General features: G+C 56.2%; 1 protein-coding gene across 11 annotated transcripts in view; it reads left to right on the top strand.

The window, feature by feature from the left end:
* Positions 1–7,478: 7,478 nt before the first annotated feature.
* RNF213 (ring finger protein 213) overlaps positions 7,479–19,455 on the top strand; it is a 115,260-nt gene continuing 103,283 nt past the window's right edge. For 2 of the 11 annotated variants that reach the window (XM_070225821.1, XM_070225816.1), the window contains exons 1-2: positions 8,420–8,598; positions 9,977–10,118. In XM_070225821.1, the coding sequence (XP_070081922.1) occupies positions 10,022–10,118 (97 nt within the window). In that variant the 5' untranslated portion in view covers positions 8,420–8,598; positions 9,977–10,021. Of the gene's footprint in view, positions 7,602–7,843; positions 8,797–9,818; positions 10,119–19,455 lie in introns of those variants that run through there. The other 9 variants (XR_011422749.1, XM_070225817.1, XM_070225819.1 and 6 more) reach the window with 8 other exon arrangements.

Here is a 19,455-nt window from a genome sequence, read left to right as displayed (position 1 = left end):
TGGCCACCTGGTATGTCATTCCGTGTATGTGTCACGGGTTACTTAGCTCCCTACACATGGACTTTGCCCGTTCGGCAAGTGGGTGTACGTTCTAAGTTTCACTTCAATCATCTTTAGAGGTCAAGCCTTGCGTGTCTTAACCACAGAACACGCAAACTGCGGAAGGTTGTGTGGCAGTCAGAGGAATGAGGTGGAGTACACGGACTAGCAGATCTTTCATTGAAAAAAGCAAGTTGCAGAGGGAACCCACCTTAAGGTAGCATTTGCGTGCACGCACCCACTCAATGATTCTATGATGTATGTTCGAGTTTAAAAAAAGTTCTGGAAGGATACACATCAAACTGATAAAAGTGATTACTTCTTGGTGCTACACTTCCTGGGTTGATTTTAACTGTATATGTATGGTTTAATTTTTCAAAGAACAGTACCTTCGTGTATTAGCTCATAATTAAACATTAGCTTTAAAAAAGAAAAGATAAGTGCCTGGAAGGAGTTTGGACCTTGGTGTCAGAAGATGCAGGGCTGCACTCCGCCATTGTGCCTCAGCAGCCAGACAAGCTCTCTGAGCCTTGGTCTATAGACCAGGACCCATGTGGCTCTGTTGATGACACAGTTGATCAAATGTTCTTCACCCATTGGCTGCTGCGGTGCGTACAGCTGACCCGGGAGATAATGAGGTCACCAATACCATCGCAGTTCCCAGCCTCCTTTGTGCGGAGTGTGGCCACGTGACGAGATCCAGTCAGTGGCATCTGTCGTGCTTTGGATTGTGGCCCCCTAAAATTCATATGCTGAGTCCTACCCCCCAGGACCTCAGAATGGGACCTTATGTGGAAATGGGGTCCCTGCAGATGTGATTAGTTAGGAGTTCATACTGGAGTAGGGTGGGCCCTAATCCACTATGGCTGTGTCCTTAGAAAAAGACGAGGTTTGGGACAGTCACACACTCAAGGAGAACGCCACGTGAACAAAAAGGCAGAGACTGGAGCAATGCTTCTACAAGCCAAGGAATGCCAAAGATTGCCAGCAAACCCCCAGAGGCTGGAAGAAGGGCTGGAACAGATTCTCCCTCACAGCTCCCAGAAGGAACCAACATTGACTACACCTTGATCTCAGGCTCCAGCCTCCAAGACTGTGAGACGGTGAATTTTGGTGAATTTCGGTGGTTTAGGCTGCCCAGCTTGTGGTATTTTGTTACTGCAGTCACAGTACATGAAAAGTGTGTGTGCCTTTTTTTTTTTTAAGATTTTATTTTTCCTCTTTCTCCCCAAAGGCCCCCGGTACATAGTTGTGTATTTTTAGTTGTGGGTCCTTCCAGTTGTGGCATGTGAGATGCCACCTCAGCGTGGCCTGATGAGTGGTGCTGTGTCCGTGCCCAGGATTTGAACCACTGAAACCCTGGGCCGCTGAAGCAGAACGTGTGAACTTAACCAGTCGGCCACAGGGCCAGCCCCCGTGTGTGTGTGCCATTTCTAAGCCTAGCCAGTGAAAGCCTTCCACACTCGCTCGTCCAAGCTGTCTCCCCGTTTCTGGCTGGCTGGCACAGAGACGAGCTCCTGGTGCTTCCGGAAGCCATGTGCTGAGAATGGCAGGGTTTGGATCAGCCAGAGTGGAGGAGGGTGCCTGCTGAGCTGTTTACGCCCAGCACTGCTAGGTGGGCGAGAAGCAAGCTCTGAATGCCCGCTCGTTACAGCGGCCGGTGGAGCTCTGACTACAGACGATGGTGACGTAGACAGCGCTGTCCGATAGAAATGCAATGCCAGCCTCAAATGGGAGCCACATATAGCATTTTAACATTTCTAGTAGCTGTATTAAAAAAGTAAAGAGAAACCAGTGAAGTTAACGTCATTTTTTATTTAACCCATTACATCCAAAATAAATCTTTTTTTTTTAGGTATGCTTTTTTCAGTGAGGAAGATTGGCCCTGAGTTAACATCTGTTGCCAATGTTCTTCTTTTTTTTCCCTCCCCAAAGCCCCAGTACACAGCTGTATATCCCAGTTGTATGTCCTTGTAGTTCTGCCACGTGGGACGCTGCCTCAGCATGGCTTGATGAGCCATGTCTTGGTCCAGGCCCAGGATGTGAACTGGTGAACCCTGGGCCCACCTGAAGCAGAGCGCACAAACTTAACCACTCAGCCGTGGGGGCCAGCCCCCAAAATAAATCTTTTCAACATGTAATCGATGTAAATCTCGTCAATGAGATATTTTACGTTATTTTTCTCATACTAAGTCTTTGAAACCAGTGAGAATTGTACACCCAAAGCACAGCCCAGCTCAGACCAGCCACATTTCAAGTGCTCGATGCCACACGTTTCCCGAGGCTGCTGTGTGGGACCACGCAGGTTTAGAACATTCAAATCTAAAAGGATTAGGAGGCCACAAGCTGTGCTGAGCTCGTGCCTGGGTTTGTCTCCACTCAAACTCGAGAGAGTTGTAAGAGACTCAGCGTCGTGGTGGAGGAGGCAGCAGGCATGCTGGGCTCCGAGGGAACTGTGTTTGAGTCCAGGTTGCTCCAGTTTCTCGAGGCCTGACATTGGGTAAATGTCTAATTTCTCTGACGCTTACTTTGCACATCCTCCAAAGGGTGGTTGCTGGGATTAAATTGAGGATGGGGTAGAGTGCTGGTGTGCAGCAGGCACGTAACAAGTAGTGGCTGCAGTCGTGAACTGACGACCTCGCGTTAGTCTCTCTTCCACCCTGCTCTGTTCTCACCCATCTCTCTCTCCCGCATGAATTGAATGTCCTACGTGCGTCAGGCAGCTCACCCTCAAGGTCTGGCTTCATTAAAATGTGTGTCTTTGGGGAAGTTGCCCCGGCAGGAAGATGCCTGATGCAGAGCCCTGATGGAGACGGGGGTTGGACGTGAGGGCGAACAGGGAAGCATTTAACTCAGGCTGCAATGCCAGAGTCGTGTTCCTCCCATGCTCCAGCAATCCGTTTACCCGAAAATGTAACAGGGCAGGGGATCCAGTGTGACTGCGCTGTCACGCCCCCTCTGCGGCTTGAAGCTGCGGTGGAGCAGCGGCCTCGGTGCCACCAGCCCCGAGAGGAGGCAGCTCTCCAGCCATGTCCCTGCAGGCCCCACGCCCAGCGAGGCCTCCTCGTGGGTAGGGGGCTGGGGATGCTCTGCGAGCCAATGTGGGGACAGCGGGCATGCCGTTAGTGCTGGCGTGGGGCAGGGACCTCCATCTTTCTGTAAAAGAAAGTCTGCCTGGAGCTGGCCTCACCTGAAAGTGAAGAGCAAACCTTTTTCTGGCTGAAGTGTGATTATTTTTGTAACATCTGTTTTGTGTGGATAGATCCTTTGTAAATTCAGCTACTGACGCTGGAAAGGAGCTTGTTTTCCCTCCCTTTAAAAATAATTGTAATCCCCTGGAACGACCTAAGTTTGTGTTCTCTTAGAGGATTCAGGCAAAAGCTGGGGCCCTGGTGCCTGCAGTGGGTTGAACTGTGTCCCCTAAAAAGACATGTTGAATTCTCGACCTTAGGTACCCGTGACTGCGACCTTATTTGGAAATAGGGTCTTTGCAAATGTAAATTAGTGAAGTTCAGATGATGTCACACTGGATTAGGGTGGGTCCTAAATCGATGGCCAGTGTCCTTACAAGAAGAAAAGGCAGAGACACACATGCAGGAGAATGCTGTCCCCGGAGCCACGACGTCATCCAGTTCCGTTCTCTTTCTCAGTTCTGTGCCTGCCCCCACCCGCCCCACGTCCCTAAACAAGAAAAGGACCGGAGTTCTTTTTCCTCGAAGGCTGCTCTCTGTCTGTGTAGCCTGCAGCCCAAGGTGGGTGAATCCATTTGGTGCTGGCACGGGTGGTTTTGGCCCCACTGCTTTAACCCAGGCAGCATCTGCCTCTGGGAGCGTTTACTCCATGGGGTCAAGAAGAGCTGCAGTCAAGAATATCCAGGCCCAGGGGGCTGGCCCCGTGCCCAGTGGTTAAGTTTGCGCGCTTCACCTCGGTGGCCCAGGGTTTCATCAGTTTGGATCCCGGGCGTGGACATGGCACCGCTCATCAGGCCACGCTGAGGCGGCGTCCCACATGCGACAACTAGAAGGACCCACAACTGAAAATACACAACTCTGTACTTGGGGGCTTTGGGAGAAAAAAAAAAAGAATATCCAGGCCCAGGAAACTGGCTCCCATCAGCCAAACTGAGCCCCAACTGAGCTGTACCCCAAAGCCCGCTCAGTGAGGAAATTAACCGTGAAGCCTCACTCACACAGACTCACCTTTCTGTGGGGAAAACCAGAGCTGAAATTAAGATCTGGAGACAGGCTGGGAAGGAGATGCATCGAAGCTGGGACCTACAGGCCTCTCTCATTTTGCACAGTTTCTATTTACATGGCTCTGGAGTAAATGTGAGCCTTCTGCTCAGCCCTGCCTGCTCACACAAGCCCTGCTTTCAGATGGCGGGGTGCTCCAGTCGGAGCAGGGCTGCGGAGCTGTGCTGCCCAGCAGTGGCAGAATCGAGCCCCTGGGCCTACGCTTCCCCTCACAAGGCCCCCTTGTTCTCTGCCTCCCACCCCACTTACACTCCCTGCAGAGTCTGCTGCTCTGCCGGGCCTGCGCTGTGGCAGCAGAGCGTCCTTCCTGCAGGCCACCCCAGGATGACCGAGACATGCAGGCGAGGAGCAGGACTGGCCGAGAAGATGTGTTTGGGGTGTAACAGAATTCATTCTACAAATGCTGGGGGTTGCAAAGACAAGATGGAGGAAATTTCAAATGACCCAGCATCCACAGGACCAGGTTACACTGCGTTTGGCCAGGTGAACAGTGTGGCTAAGTCACTGGGCTCCTGTCCTGATGTCATGCAGCTGATCCGGGGAATAACGACCTGGCAGGCTTTCCCCTGGCACATCTTGCATGAGGAGCCAGGCCCTTTGTGAACACTGGGCCAAGAGGAGAGGCCTCTTGCCCACTCAAGCCTGCAGCATCCACCTCACTGTCTTTTCAGGGACAAAGCTGGAGGTGGTGCCACCTAAAACCTTTTGTCAAGCCCTCTGGCTTCCTCCTGCCTTCATCCCAGACCCCATCCTCCTCTTCCACCCAGTCCATCTCTGTCTGCTCCTTGCTCGGCCCCGCAAAGTGAACTGCACCTGCTGTTGTCCTCGTAGTTTGTGATTTTCTAATTACGTTAGATCATGTGTTACATTTATAATTTATTTCTGTTATACTATTTTTTATTATTTTAAAATTGCTGCATATTTCAGCGTAGACACTCATTGCATCGATAGATGGGGAACTGGAAGGTCAGGGGTCTTCTCGGGGAGCATGCAGGACGTCTCTCCTTTGTTCTGTGCGTCCTGTGTGCGTGTCTGGACTTGGTTCTTTGGACGGCTGACTGTCTGCGGTTTAGCTGTCCTGCTGATGGGGCCACTGGGGAGGTGCTCAGCAGAACCTCCAGCTCCTTTGGAACACCTGCTGGCTCCATTCTGCACCTGTCCAAACAGGCCGACCATGCTGCGCACCGACCTCTCAGAAAGCAGGGCGTCGCGGCTCCTGCTCCAGGCGGGCTTCCTCCTCTGCTGGGGGAGGGCTAGCATTTCTGGCGTCACGAATGCATGTTGCGGCTGCGGCGCTGGGTTAGCCGGGCTGGACTGGACCCGAAAGGTGGAAGGAGGACTTGCTAGAGTGGGTGACCTGGCCGTCCAGCTGGAGCGTCATGTATCTTGAACCACATATTAAGCTGGGGGCGCAGAGACGCTGCAGGAGGACAGCGACCCCGGGCTCTCTAAGGCGGGGTTTAAAAAAAATCCCTTTACTGCTTTCGTCATTCCTAGAGAAGGAGGTGGAGAGACTATCCCCCTGGGAACAATAAAATGGCCTTAAAAGCCAAAAGGCACCTCCCTTTGCGGGCCTCTCTCACCAAGAAAAGGCCGTGTCGGGTTTTATCATCAAAGATGCTGCACCAGGCAGGTGAATGCGCTTTCTCAGGCCATGTGACTGTCCAGGACTGCACCCAGACCTGCTGGGCTGCCGTGTTCTGACAGTGGTGCCTGTTTTGCTGGCTCTTCAATGACACCCTGTTACTTTGGGGCAGGACCAGGGTTCTGATGTTGGCAGGGTCCATAGGCCGTCCCTGTGGACCACACAGGAGGTGCCACCCAGCCTAGCAGGGCATCTGGGTTTTGGCCTAAACTCTGTTGGACACGGTTGAGCCCTGCTGGCGTCCCCCCATATGTAACGTGGCACATGGCAGTGTGGGGTAGGACTGGGTTTCCCCCTTCACTTGCCTTTCCCCCAGAGGAATCCCGCCGTGGAGGGTCTTTGAGCACTGGGAGCAGTCTCTGGGTTCTGACGGAGCCCCCCTGTTCCGCCAGGACCTAGAAGGGCCAGCCCGGTTCAGTCTGCTGCCCTCGAACAACAGGCTGTGACACTGTGTCCAGCCTGTCTTGCCTGGCACTCTCTACTTTCAGGACAAGCTCTCTCTCTTGGGGCCTCTGCCAGGTCACCGCAAGGTTGAAGGCCCCAGCAGCAGACACAGGCCTAGATTGTGCTGGGATCCAGAAGACCCAGACAGCAGGCGTGGCTGGTTGTAAAGTGGGCCTGGCAGCTACTACAGGTTGCCAATAAATACCAGATAATGCTTGGCGACCTGTGCTTAGTGTTCCCCGAGCACTGCCTGAGCTCAGACCTTGAATGGCCGAGAGAAGTCAGCCCTGCAAAGGGCAGGCACTGCGGGAGGGGAACCCCAAGAAGGACAGAGCTTGCTGCTCCCGGCCCAGAGGAGAAACGGTGTGACTGGAGTGTGTGGGAGGAGGAGACAGCCAGAGAAGCGGGCAGGAGGGAACAGCCTTTTAAATTTAATAACAGTCATCTAACTGGCATTTGTAGCAGCACGTGGGTGGCATGCCAGGCTCCCCACAGGTGCTCTCAGGCTGTGCTGGTCTGCGGGGAGAGGACGATGAGGAGGAAATAAGACAATACACATCAAGCACTTTGCTTGGGGCCTGGAACACCAGCGTTTGCTGTATTATGACTATTATTAATTCTCCAACAGCCCTAAGATGTGGGACTATAAGCCTCACAGGTGAGGAAACTGAGCCATGGCGGGGGCAGCCTCTCTCTTTACCAGTGACCAACCGAGCTGGGCGGGCCCAGCGAAACCTCCACTGCCACCGGTCCCTCTGGTCACTTAATCAGTGCAAGTCCCGGATACGGTGGGGCTAGTGACCTCCACTTTGTCACCCAGTGGCTTGAGGCTCCGCTGAGCAACCTGCCTCCAGTCACGGGGCCTCTCCCGGGCTGGCCGCCAGCTCTGCGAGGTCGCGGACACTGCCCAAGTTGCTGGGCGGCCGAGGCTGGGGATGCGCGCGGGTCTCGACCACCCAGGGCTCCGGGGCCCGGCCGCGGTGCGGACCCTGCCGGGCCGGAATCGGGGCTCCCCCGGCCACCTGCCCCGCGGGCACAGCGGCAGGAGGCGCCTCCCCCGAGGAGACGCGGGGTCCACTGGGGGGCGCCATCCGGCGGGGGAAAACCAGCCACACCCGCGCGAACCCCGCAGCGCCGGCAGAAGCGGGCGAGGGGGACTCGGCGCCCAAGCGACGAAACCGCACAGGCCGGCGGCGGCGTGGGAGCGAGGGTCGCCGCAGGTGCGGGCTGCCGGGCGGGCCGCGGGGGGCGGGGTCCCGCTGGGCGGAGTGCCAGTTTACGGGACAGGAATCCGGGGTTGCGGGTCCGCGGGGCGTGATGCTGCGTCCCGTGGGTTCTGGTCCGGGGGTCCCGTGAGTGCCGGGCGCAGGGTCCCATGGGTACGGGGTGTCCCACGGGTCGGGATGCGGACTAGCGGGACGAGGCCCCGTGGCTGCAGTGCTGCCGGTCCCGCGGCGGGGCGGGGTCTGGGTCGCGGCGGCCCGGCCCGAGGCGTCCCCGGGAAGCGGCGCCTGCGTCCTGATGCACCGCATCCGGCCGCCTCTTCCTGCGGCGCCGAGTTTCGGTTTCGCTGCCGGTTCCCGGGTCCAGCCCCGCCCCGCGGGTAGCAGGTGGGCGCGCGGCGGGGGCAGCGCACATTCCGGGGGTCCTGGGGACCTTCCGGGAGGCCTAGGCGCGGGCGCGAACTCCTCCCGCCCCACCCCTCAACCCAGCCGGGAAGCGCCGGGCGCGCTTTGAACCCGGGACAGCGCTGCCCCCGGCTGGGGCCGCGGCAGGGGCCGCAGGGTCGTGGACGGGGCCGGCCAGACCTGGGGCCTGCGCCTCCACCCCGGAACGGAATCCTTCGCTTTCACTAATTTCAACAACGGAAAAGTGTTGCGAAAAGATGCCCGTATCTTTATTTCAGAGTAACTTTTGATGCCGTTATTCTCCGGCCACTCCACCGCGCGGCCGGAGCGCAGGGCTCCCCGACTTTCCAGGGCTGCCCGCGGCCAGGGGCGCAAGGCACGGTGGCTCCGCCCCGGTCGGGCGCGGCCCTGGGGAGGCCCGGGAGGGCAGAGAATGAGGGAGTGCAAAGGAGGGGGGCGACCCCCACCCCCACCCAGCCTCCTGGTTTTCGCTGCTGGTGGTTGTGGGGATGGGCGTTGAGTTTTGGCGCGGTTCTGTGGCCGGGAAAAGGGGAAGGGAAAAATCAAGACGCTGACTGAATAGAGAAGTGTGAGTGCCCGGCGTCCATTTCTGCCCTCAGGCCCTTGGTGCAGGCGAGAAACAATAGGACTCTTGAGCGAGGATTTCTGAGCCTGTCTGTGAGTTTTCTGGTCTGTGGGGCAGCTGAGCACTGGAGAGAGGGAAGACACCTTGAGGAAAGAGAGAGGTCCAGACCACCACGGTGGTTGCTTCAGGGGGCCAGTGGAGGTGAGGGGCAAGGTGGGGGCCAGGCAACCTGTGGTCCAGCGCTGCCCTGCCCCAAGAGCTCACCACCTGGTGGAGACCAAAGGTGGTAGTCAGCTATCCGTGCCACAGAGGAAGTGAGAAGGGGAGGCATGGGCTGGCAGCAGGGTGGGAGCAGAGAGGACACAGCCTGAGGGCCCTCTGGGTGTCCTCCCAGCTGGCGATGGAGCGGCTGAACCACTGCTCTGGCAGAGTTCTTGGGTCTGAAGCCAGCAGAGAAGGTGGCAGGGGGATCTTTGTGTCCCGAGAGCCAAGATGCCCATCTCCACCGTCACCCTGGATGCACTCAGTGGCCCCCAGAGCCAGCAGATTCTTGGCCTGAGTCTTGGCCTTGGGTGGACAAGCATGATCCTGACCTTGGTTTGTTGCCACCCCCAGAGAGGATGTTCTGGGGGCCAGATGGTCAGTGAGAGGAGTGCGGGCTTCGTAGATGGCAACCCCCATTGTTAGGAATCCTGACTGTCAGCCCCGTTATTAGAAATCCCGACTGCTGGCCAGTTATGAGGAGTCCTGACCACTAGCCCTGTTTGCCCTGGGCTGCCCCATGCAGGATGGTCCCTGGGGTGGGCTCCGACTCAGCCAGCGGCTGCCAACATTTCCTCGGTCCTGTAAGGGCCGTCCCTGTGTGCCTCACCTAATCCTCATGTCCCCGGGAGCCAGGCACTTTTGTCTCTGTGAGCCCCTTGCCCCGGCACACAGCCGGCACCCTCACCCCATGTCTTATCTCGGGATTTTGCACATGCTGTGTCTCTGCCTGGAACACTCCCCTCCATCCCCCATCCCCTGAGTTCTCAGCTGTACCTGCCCCCAGTCCCAGCCCAGCTGGAGAGTTTTAGATTCACTGAGGGATGGAGAGTTCAGGATGCCGGGAGGGGCGAGCCTGGTGGGGAGGAGCAGAGAAGGAAGTGGTGCCGGACCCATCAGGAGCTCCGGACAGAGGGAGTGGGAGGGGGGGGACTAGCTGAGGGAGGGCTGTGAGCGAGGCAGGGGAGGTGCCCGGGCTGGGTTTCTATTGAGCAGGGGGACCTTCTGGGCTGCTGTAATTTCACTTTCCCAGAAAATGAAACTGAAGCAGGGCTGTGGTCACATGACAGGTGGCTCGCTATATAGCCGGCTGCCGCGGGACTCTTGCTCTTGCTTCCAGGTCTGCAGGGGCGTGCCGGCCTCCTGAAGCCCCCTGCCCGGAGGTATGGAGTGTCCTTCGTGCCGGCATGTTTCCAAAGAGGAAGCCCCCAGGTTCTGCAGCCAGTGTGGACAGAGGCTGCCTCCTGCAGCCCCCGCCCCAGGTAAGGTCCCGGTGCTGATGGGGTAGGGGGTGCCGAGTGGGGGCGGTGGGGTGCGCTGTCTGCTCGGGCCGCCTCCTTTCCCAGAAATGGAAACTGGCCAGCAGGCAGCGCAGGCGAGGAGAGTGAGGGCTTCATGACTAAAGAGCGCTTTCTAGAAGAAGCACTGTGTTAACAGTTCTGTCGGGTCCCTTGCCCGAGGTGCCTGTCACTTTTAAGAGCTTCGATTTCATTTCGTGGAGAGGATTCGAGGTGCCCCTTTCCCTGTGGGGACGGGAAGTGTCGGGCTGAGCTGAGGAGGTGGTGGCGGTTTCATAGGATGCTGCATGGGAGTGACGTGCCAGGTGCTGCCATGGGGTGAGGGGTCCCCACAGCTGGCACAGGCCCCTCCCTGCGAGGGGTGGCCGGTTGGTGCGTGACCACAGGAGCGGGGGCACCACGGCGGGTGGGCCTGGGCAGACTCCGGACCTCAGACTGTGGTTTCCCGCCTCCCTCGGGCTGTTTTTCTCCATTTCTCTGGTGACCTCACCCGGTTCCCTGGTTTTAAGTGCCGCCTTGCTTTGGTAGTGCCGGAGTTAATCCTTTTGTCTTGGACCTGTCACCTTAACTCCGCCCACTCTGTGGCCTCTGGGCCTGGATGTCTGACCTCTCAGCTTCCCATCTCTGAAGCCCAGCTCCTATCTTCCCCCAAAACGTGCCCCCTCAGGCTCCCTACCTCCCCAGGCCAACTCATCCTTCCCACCCCTCCGGCCCAAACTCCAGCACCGACCTCCATTCCTTCACTTCCTTCATACCCTACATCCAGTTCCCAGAAGACCCTTGGGCTGCGTGGTCAGAACCTGCTCAGGGAGTTGTATCCCTCCCCCGACCATTTCGCTGCAAGGACGTGCACTAATGCCCCTTCCCATGCCCTCTGACTGCCTCTCCTGCTGCCCCCCAGCCCACTGGCCTCCCTGCCCTTCCTAGGACACACTAGGCATGCTCTGACCCCAGGGTCTTTGCACTGCCTGTCCCCTCTGCCTGGAACACACCTTTCCTCAGTGGTGTGTTTCCTCCCAGCTCCCCTCCTCCCCTCCTTCCACTCTTTGCTCAATTGTTTCCTTCCCTCGAAACCCACCCTGACCGCCCCTTTGAAAGTGGCTACCTGCCCCTCCCCCACACTCCCAGTTGTACTCCACCAGCTGTTTGTCCTTGTAGCACTTGGACCACAGCAGCCTGTGGCTCCCCAGGGACGCTTGCTCTCCTGAGTCCCATGCCCAGTGCCTGGCACACCATGGGTGTTCAAGAAATAATTCACTAGAGACCACGTATGTTTTCTAAGTGCGCTGCTGCGTGTGTCTGCGCGTGTGCAGAGTCAGCAGCAGACCTTGTTGCACGCCCACCTTCGGGTCACATCCGAGGGTGTGCTTTGTGCTGGGGGGTGGAGCCGGGCCTGCGGGCATTCCTGTGTCTGCCGTGTTTGTACAAAGTGTTCGTGGGGCACATGCTGCTGTTGGGCTGCGAGGCGTGTGGCGAGGCGGCTGCTTTTGGTTGCGGGTTTTTGTTGTACTGATTTTCTTCTGCTGGAGGAGGCGCTCTTTGGGGGGCCTCTGGCTGAGAGTCACCCTGAGGGCTCCGTCCTTTCCTGTGGAATGCTGGGGACTTGTGGGGTCGCAGAGTCACACGCACACTTGGTAGCTGGCTGAGTGTCCACTCTCACCATTGATTCCTTGCGGTCCAGATGTTGAATCATGGTGTGGCTGAGCTCCTGGTGTCCAGGAGGAATTGCCCACCCGCCTGGGCTCCCCACCCCTGGTCACTAGAACATCTGCCTGGGTGGGGAGCCTTAGGGAGGTTAAACCAAACCAAACCAAACCAATAGGCTAATCTGTGATATGCCTAGCGCTGTGCTAAGTATTGAGGGAGGACCTATGGCAAATTCCCATTTTACAGATGCCAAGAGTGAAGCACAGAGAGGTTAAGTAACTCACTCACAGTCACACAGCTAGCAACTGGCAGAGATAGGGTTTGAACTCAGGCAGGTGGCTCTGTCGTCTGTGCCCTAGGAGGACTCGCTGGCCTCAGCACGGAGGAAGGAAAGATAGGGTGCTGGCAGCACCCTGCACCTGCTCTGGAGAGCAGCCCACCCAGGCTGGGTGGATGAACAGCTCCAGCCCCTGCCAGCACCAGTCTGTAGTGGGGGGCGGGGCTCAGGCAGGTGTTAGGGGGTTAAGTTAGGCCTCGGGGTTGAAATGAATTATTGTAAGGAGGTAAAACAGGGTGGTCCTTGGCTGGCAGCTGAGCAGTGGTGGTGGGTGGTGGGTGAACAGAGTAACGGAGGGGCTTCAGCTGAGTCTCTGGGCCTGCGCCTCCTGGAGACTGACTTTGGGAAGATGCTCCCGGAGGGTCTCCGGGAGGGCTGGTTCTCCCCTGCCCCTCCTTTCATCCGGTGTGAGGGGCTCCCAACAGGGCTGCTGCAGGTAACTCGTGTGTTTGCCATTGCTGGAGTCCTGCTCCAGCTGAGTCCAGGTTCCTGAAGGAGGGACGGAGTCGGCGCAGTGAAGGAAGAGAGAGACGTGAGACTTGAGTCGGTGCAATCAAGTCTCTCTTTACTGTGCACAAGTGTCGTTCATATATTTTTCAGGATTAGTACAGAAATAGCTCTACAAATGTTCTCAGAGAGATAAGGAAGTGCAAAGCAAGCACAAGAATTTTTATTAGCATTCCATTCTATAGAGCATAACGTTAATGATCATCTTTTCCGCAATTAACTATTATTTATTGCCTCTAAACCAAAGGAGATAGGTAGCTTAGCATCTGTTGTAGTAGAACAAGTTTAAATTTAACTTCTAAACTTTAAAGGGTATAGAAATGACTTCCTCTACTACTTTGGGACGAATATACATTGACATCAGGGATGGGGTCTATTTGAATCTTCTATTCTTCATGTAGAGATCTGTGGGTTCAGAAACAAAGGTAATTTATGGTAAAGTTAGATCAAAGGCAGAGAGAAGGTCCAGACATCCGCACAGGACAGCATTCCGTCTGTTCACGTCCTGGGGGAGCTACCCCTGCCCCCATCGATCATCTAGTCATTGTTGAGATGGTTAATGGGAACAAAAAGCAACTCCCAGGTATCTTATCCCCAGGACTATGTGTGTTCTCAGCGGGTAGTTAAACATCTTTACATTCCCGGCGCCCCTTAGGGTGTGAAAGCATTCCTTTGTCTTTCAGGGGGTAGGACTATTTGTCCCTTGAGCACACTGCCCGGAGAAAATATCATTTTGCTAGTAAGGCATCAGGCTGAAAAGCTAAGTTAAATTATATATCTTCAAGAATAAAAAGCAGAAACAAGTATAGTCATAACCTTGATAGAAAGCATGCATGCATACATTTCAGAAAATATCAGGGGTGTCGGCCGGCCATTCTTCACCGAGGGGCGTCCCTGCAACCCTCGGCCCTTCTCAGCCCGGACCCTGTCAGACGCCTGTAGGCGTCGGTAACACGGCTCCTGGCATGCCATAAGGATGGTTCTAGGTAGTTTTGCCATAAACACCTTTGCCACAAGCATTTTTGCACGTTTCGGTCACATAACCAATTGGCCGTAAGGCAATTTTGCCATGAAAGATACAATAATTGGTTGACAGTTTGGTTTCGTTTCTCCGTGGATATTCGAAGATACAGAGGTGAGACTTACTGGAAGTGTGAAATAAGGCGAGAGTGTAAAGCTGGGTGTGTCCTCTCCTGGGAAATGATAGCGTGTCAGTTAGCAATCCTGGTCCAAAGGCCCGGGTCACAGTGGGCCCTCCATAGAGAATGTGATGAATGAGTGGGTGACCCCCCACGCAGGTCTCCCTGCCCTCAGTTCCCCTGCCACGGCCCCTGCCACCCTCCAGCCCCCGCATTCACCTGGTCTATGTGATGAGGAACAGGCGGCGCCAGGGTGAGGGTGGGGGTGGGAGGAGCCCAGGGCCTCGGAGGCACAGGGCTGAACCCACGTTACTCCACGACCTTGGAACGTCCATCAGGGCACCCGTGTCCACACGCCCAGAACAAAGAACGATGTGGAAGGCTTTCACAGCACGATCCAGAGCTCAGCTACCCGTACGCATCCTGGTATTTGGCAATACTGACACCTGTCTTAACGAAGGAAGACGTTTTAGCAAAAAAGAAAAAAAAGTGTGATGCCGGATGAGGAGAAGAATCAACAAACAAGAAGATGTATCAGGGGCTGGCCCCGTGGCCGAGTCGTTAAGTTCACGCGCTCGCTGCAGGCGGCCCAGTGTTTCGTTGGTTCGAATCCTGGGCGCGGACATGGCACTGCTCATCAAACCACGCTGAGGCAGTGTCACACATGCCACAACTAGAAGGACCCACAGTGAAGAATATACAACTATGTACCAGGGGGCTTTGGGGAGAAAAATGAAAAAATAAAATCTTTGGGAAAAAAAAAAGGAGCTCTATCATCGGCCTTGAAGACGGCGGGTGGGCACAGTGCACGAAACGAAACTGGTGATGTGCGCAGTATTGCCGGGAATCTGCGCATTTTAAGTATATTCAAATATTTTGTATTTTCGTTTCTTGCAGTAGAGTCTTTTTAATATTGTTATTGATTTTAATGTCCTTCTTTTATTTTTTTATTTTCACGCTTATGGCAAAATTACCTTATGGCCAATTAGTTATGTGGCAAACGTGCTTGCTGCAACACGCTTGGGACACGCAGCAGAACGGAGGAGGGACGACCTGTCTGAGAAGATGGGCTTGTGGCATTTTCACCGAATGCTTGAAGCAGACCCAGTGGTCACCTTCCAGGGCAGTGCCCGTCCCGGCAGATACAGGAGCAGGCAGGGCAGCCGTCCACCTCGGCCACGTCAGAGGTCATGCCAGGGCCACCAGCTCTTCACAGGGCACAATCACTCCCAGGACAGACAGCCCTCGCCCCCGAGATGCTTGGTGCCCCTGCTGGCATGAGGGGCTAAGGCTTTGAACGCTGCTGGGGGCCGGCTGGCTTCTGGTTGGCCTGCTTCTCCTCCGTGAGCACTGTGAGCGGTGGACAGGGCCATTGTCCTTAGGACTGGGTCACTGTGGGTAGTCCCACACCTGCCGCTGGGCAGGGGCAGGGCCTGGGCCCTAGGCACTCAGTGTGGGGCACACAGTAGGGCCGAGGACCTGACCGTTGAGTGATGAGATGCTGTCGGTTTCCTGCCTGGCTCCCATGGCCCCTGACCTTCCCCAAGGGCGGGGGGCTTAACATGCGACACCCTGGAGCACACATCACTTCCTGCTTACCAGGCTTCTTCTTTGCTCCCTCTCACTTGGCCATGCCTCTCTATTTACAGGAATAGAAACCGAAACCAAGATACTGGGGACTTGGCTGGAGCTGTTGATGGGCGTCTCCTCCGTTCAGCCTCTTGTGTGTCTGCCAGGCAGCCCATGGGCTCGGGGCATCCCAGCTGCTGGGCTCTGATGCTGCAGGCGAGGCCGGTCCCTTGGGAGCCTGGGCAGGGCCGGGATCTGTGGGGCCAGGGGAGGCCACAGCGCAGCTGCCCAGAGGTGCCAGGACGTCTGGGTCTTGGGGGAGACTGGGAGGCCACACGGGTAAAGGCCTGGAAGGGAGTGTGCAGAGAGTTCCAGGCAGGCCTGGGCATGGATGGAAGGTGGCTGGCTTTGCCGGGGCTGATGTTGGGCCGGCCTGATGGTGGAGGGCTTCGAATGCCAGTGGGGCCAGCAGGGTAGGGAGGTCAGGAGCCCCTCCCCACCCCAGTTCCCGCTGCCCTCGCTGGCGCTCCGGGGACCCAGAGGGAACCGCCACCTGGAGCGCTGGAAGGTTATTTTCATGGGGTGAATGAAATTCTGGGCAGTGTATTTCTTTCTTTCTTTCTTTTTTCTGCCTTTTCTCCCCAGATCCCCCCATACATAGTTGTATATTTTTTAGTTGTGGGTCCTTCTAGTTGTGGCATGTGGGATGCTGCCTTAACCACTCGGCCCCATGGCCGGCCCCATTTCTTTTTTATTTTATGCATTTTCTAAGTTTTCTTAAAGATGTTTTTATAATGGAAAAAAGTAACATGAGAAGCCCTGACCCCCTTAGGAGTTGGGGAAGGGCTGGGGGGCCTCTGGGGAGCTCAGGAGGCAGCTGCGCTCTGGGCGGACGGTGATGGAGGGGTCAGGGAAGGAACCATCCTGCCTGCGGGGGGTACGGCGGGTCTGGGGTTCAGCCTGGCCTGGGACGTGGGTGGGGTGAGGCATCAGCTAGGAAAGGGTGAGAGTGTAGGAGGCTGGGCTGGTGAGGGGCCAGATACTGGGGTCCCTGTGGGGCTCTCAGGAGGCTCCGGGGGCTCATGGGGGCCCTGGCAGGCTCTGCGTGACCTGGCCGCGGGGTGTGGGAGTAGATGCCCCATGGATGCGGGGTCCCCCAGGGAACAGCCCCGCTGGGGCCCAGATTGGGCTGTCCCTTCCCCAGGTGCCCCCTTATCACACATCCTGTTAGCGCCTGTGGGCCTGCTGGTGTGGACGTTTGGTTTCCGTGGCTGCTGGCAGGGCTGTGGGTTTGTGCCCACCGCACCTGTCACAGGGGCTGGCGGGGTGGGAGGAGGGGCGGCTGGGAGGGTTGTGTAGTTCTTTGTGCTGGGTTTTTTATTTTAATTGTGGTGAAACGTTCATAACGTAAAAAGGACCATTTTAACCACGTTGAAGCACGAGTTACTCCTTCAGCCTTCAGGGCACGGAAGCTGCAGCCCCTTTTTCCAGTTGAGGGAGGGGCTGGGATTGCTGGGGGTCCCCAGCTGGCTGCTGGTGCCCAGGGGTTTGCACACTGCAGACCCAGACTCGCTTGGGAGCCTCGGCCTTGGAGGCGATGCCGCTGACCGATTTAGGTTGAACTAATTTTGTGTGCCGTTTGTCCTCGTTTTACTGTGGCTGTGATTTAGGGTTGCCTGGGAGGTCACGGTTTCCTCCCCCATTTCCGTGCTAGTCAGCCGCTGCCTGGATTTGGGATCGGTGTGAAGGGGCGCTCAGACCCGCTGGGCTCTCCGGACAGCTGTGCATCTGTCCCCCTGCACACGCACCTATTTGCACGGCCGCTGCACGGAGATCGTCTGGCCCGTGCTCGCACCTGGTGAGCCCCACGCTTCACGGGGCAGCAGGGGACAAGAATTTGCTCTGATTCAGCCACAAGTCCGGGGGACGAGGACCACAGCCCAGAGCACCAGTGTCTGCGAAGCCGTGGGAGGCAGGGCAATGCCCGGGTTCCAGCCCTGCCCCTCCACTTGCTACCTGGGCAGGTCGCCTGACTCTGTGCCTCCATTTTTGCATCTGTCACACAGTGGTGTGCTGGAAAAGCGCCTGCCGTAGTGGTGGCTTCACTGCACAGTGCCTGCTAAGGGCTAGTTAAGCATTTGCTCTTACTGAATCCACTACTTTGCTTTTTATTTTGATAATCACAGAAATAGTGACCTGCATGTTACAGGAGGATGTGGAAACCGGGAAGCCCCCTGACTTTGCCCCCAGCCCTGGCCCTTCACATCCCCACGTAACACAACACCATTATCTGTTTTGTGTGTCCCCTTCCAGACGTTTCCTCTGCATGGGAATATGCACATGTGTTTCTGGAAGCTGGTGGAGTCACACGATGAACGCTCTGCTTTCCTCATGTGGCGCGGCTCTGTGTTCTCTCGCTGAGGCCCGGCTTCAGCAGCATCCTCTGCTCTGCCACGAGGCAGGCCCTGACTCAGCAACCAGCCCCATCCCGAGCACTTGCGGTGTTTGCTGTTTTGCCATATCACACACGGCTGGGCCAGATCCTTGCAGGGGATCTCGCCCCCAGAGCCTGTTTGTGTGGAGGACACTCCCAGGAGCCGGGCTGCTGGCCCCAGGGCTGGTGCATTTACAATGGAAACTTCTCAAACCACCCTGCACAAAGCCACTCCCTGTGGCTCAGCAGCCGTGTCTGTAGGGTTTCGTTTCCACCTGCACTCTCTCTGGCACTGGGCATTGTCAATCTTGTTCGTCAATGCTCATCAATGGGTGGAAATGGCATCTTCTGGGTTCCGTTCTCACTCCTGGACCGGCGGGGAAGCCTGGCATCTTTTTGAGGGTTAAGAGGTCACTTGTATTTCTTCTTCTTTGAACTGCCTCTTGTTTTTCTTTTGGGAAGTTCTTTTTGTTGCTGGTGTTTGTTTTCTTACTGATTGTCGCAGTCTTTGGGGCTGTTTACATTGGAGATGACCAGAAAGCCAGCTGCCCGCTTCCTCAGCAGGAGTTAGGCCCGTGCTGGCGCACACTCAGGTCCAGACCGAGGGGTTCGGGTTTACGCAGGGCTCCCGTTCTGTCCCAAGATAGCTCTGCATCTTTCTTAGGGCCCCACAGCCCTGCTTTGTCCTCAGGCCGGCTGCCCTCAGGGAGGCACACTGGTCCACCAGTTTCTGTGCATCAGATCTGTGTGTCCAGCCAGGAACAAGGAGCCCATGTGTCGGAAACCCCAGTCCCTGGAGTTGGTCTGCACTTCCTGCCAAGCACTGGGGCTAGAGGAAATGCCAGGTTCTGATAGGATTGGGCTAATCGGGGCCCCACACCCAGTGGAGGCTGATGGAAGGGAGAGGAGGTCAAAATCCTCAGTTATCGTCAACGGAAAGTGGCCCCAGGCTGCTGTGTACTACTGATATCCTTTGTCAGTGCAACTAACCAATAACCATTCTCTAGAGAGGAAAGATAAAGTGAGTTTTACTTGAGCCAAGCTGAGGACTAGCCCGGGAGCGCAGTGTCCACCAAGGAAGAAAGCTCTGGAGAAGCATGGTTTTCAGTAGTTTTACACCTTTTTTTTTAACAATTTTATTTTTTATTTCATTTTTTCCCTTTTTCTCCCTAAAGCCCCCCCGTACGTGGTTGTATATTCTTCCTTGTGGGGCCTTCTAGTTGTGGCACGGGGGACGCTGCCTCAGCGTGGTTTGCTGAGCAGTGCCATGTCCGCGCCCAGGATTCGAACCAATGAAACACTGGGCCGCCTGCAGCGGAGCGCGTGAACTTAACCGCTCGGCCACGGGGCCAGCCCCTACTTTTTTTTCTTTTTTTTTTTTAAAGATTGGCAGTGAGCTAGCAACTGTTGCCAATCTTCTTTTTTGTTTTTCTTTTTTCCGCTTTTTCTCCCCAAACCTCCCCCGTACATAGTGGTATATTCTAGTTGCAGGTCCTTCTAGTTGTGGCATGTGGGACGCCACCTCAACATGGCCTGACGAGCGGTGCCGTGTCCGTGCCCAAGATCCGAACCGGCGAAACCCTGGGCCGCTGAAGCGGAGTGCTTGAACTTAACTACTCGGCCACGGGGCTGGTCCCAGTTTTACACCTTTTTAGAGCAAAGAACAAA

The sequence above is a fragment of the Equus caballus genome, chromosome 11 (assembly GCF_041296265.1).
Source record: "Equus caballus isolate H_3958 breed thoroughbred chromosome 11, TB-T2T, whole genome shotgun sequence".
NCBI lineage: Eukaryota > Metazoa > Chordata > Mammalia > Perissodactyla > Equidae > Equus > Equus caballus.
This window is presented reverse-complemented; position numbering and strand designations above follow the sequence as displayed.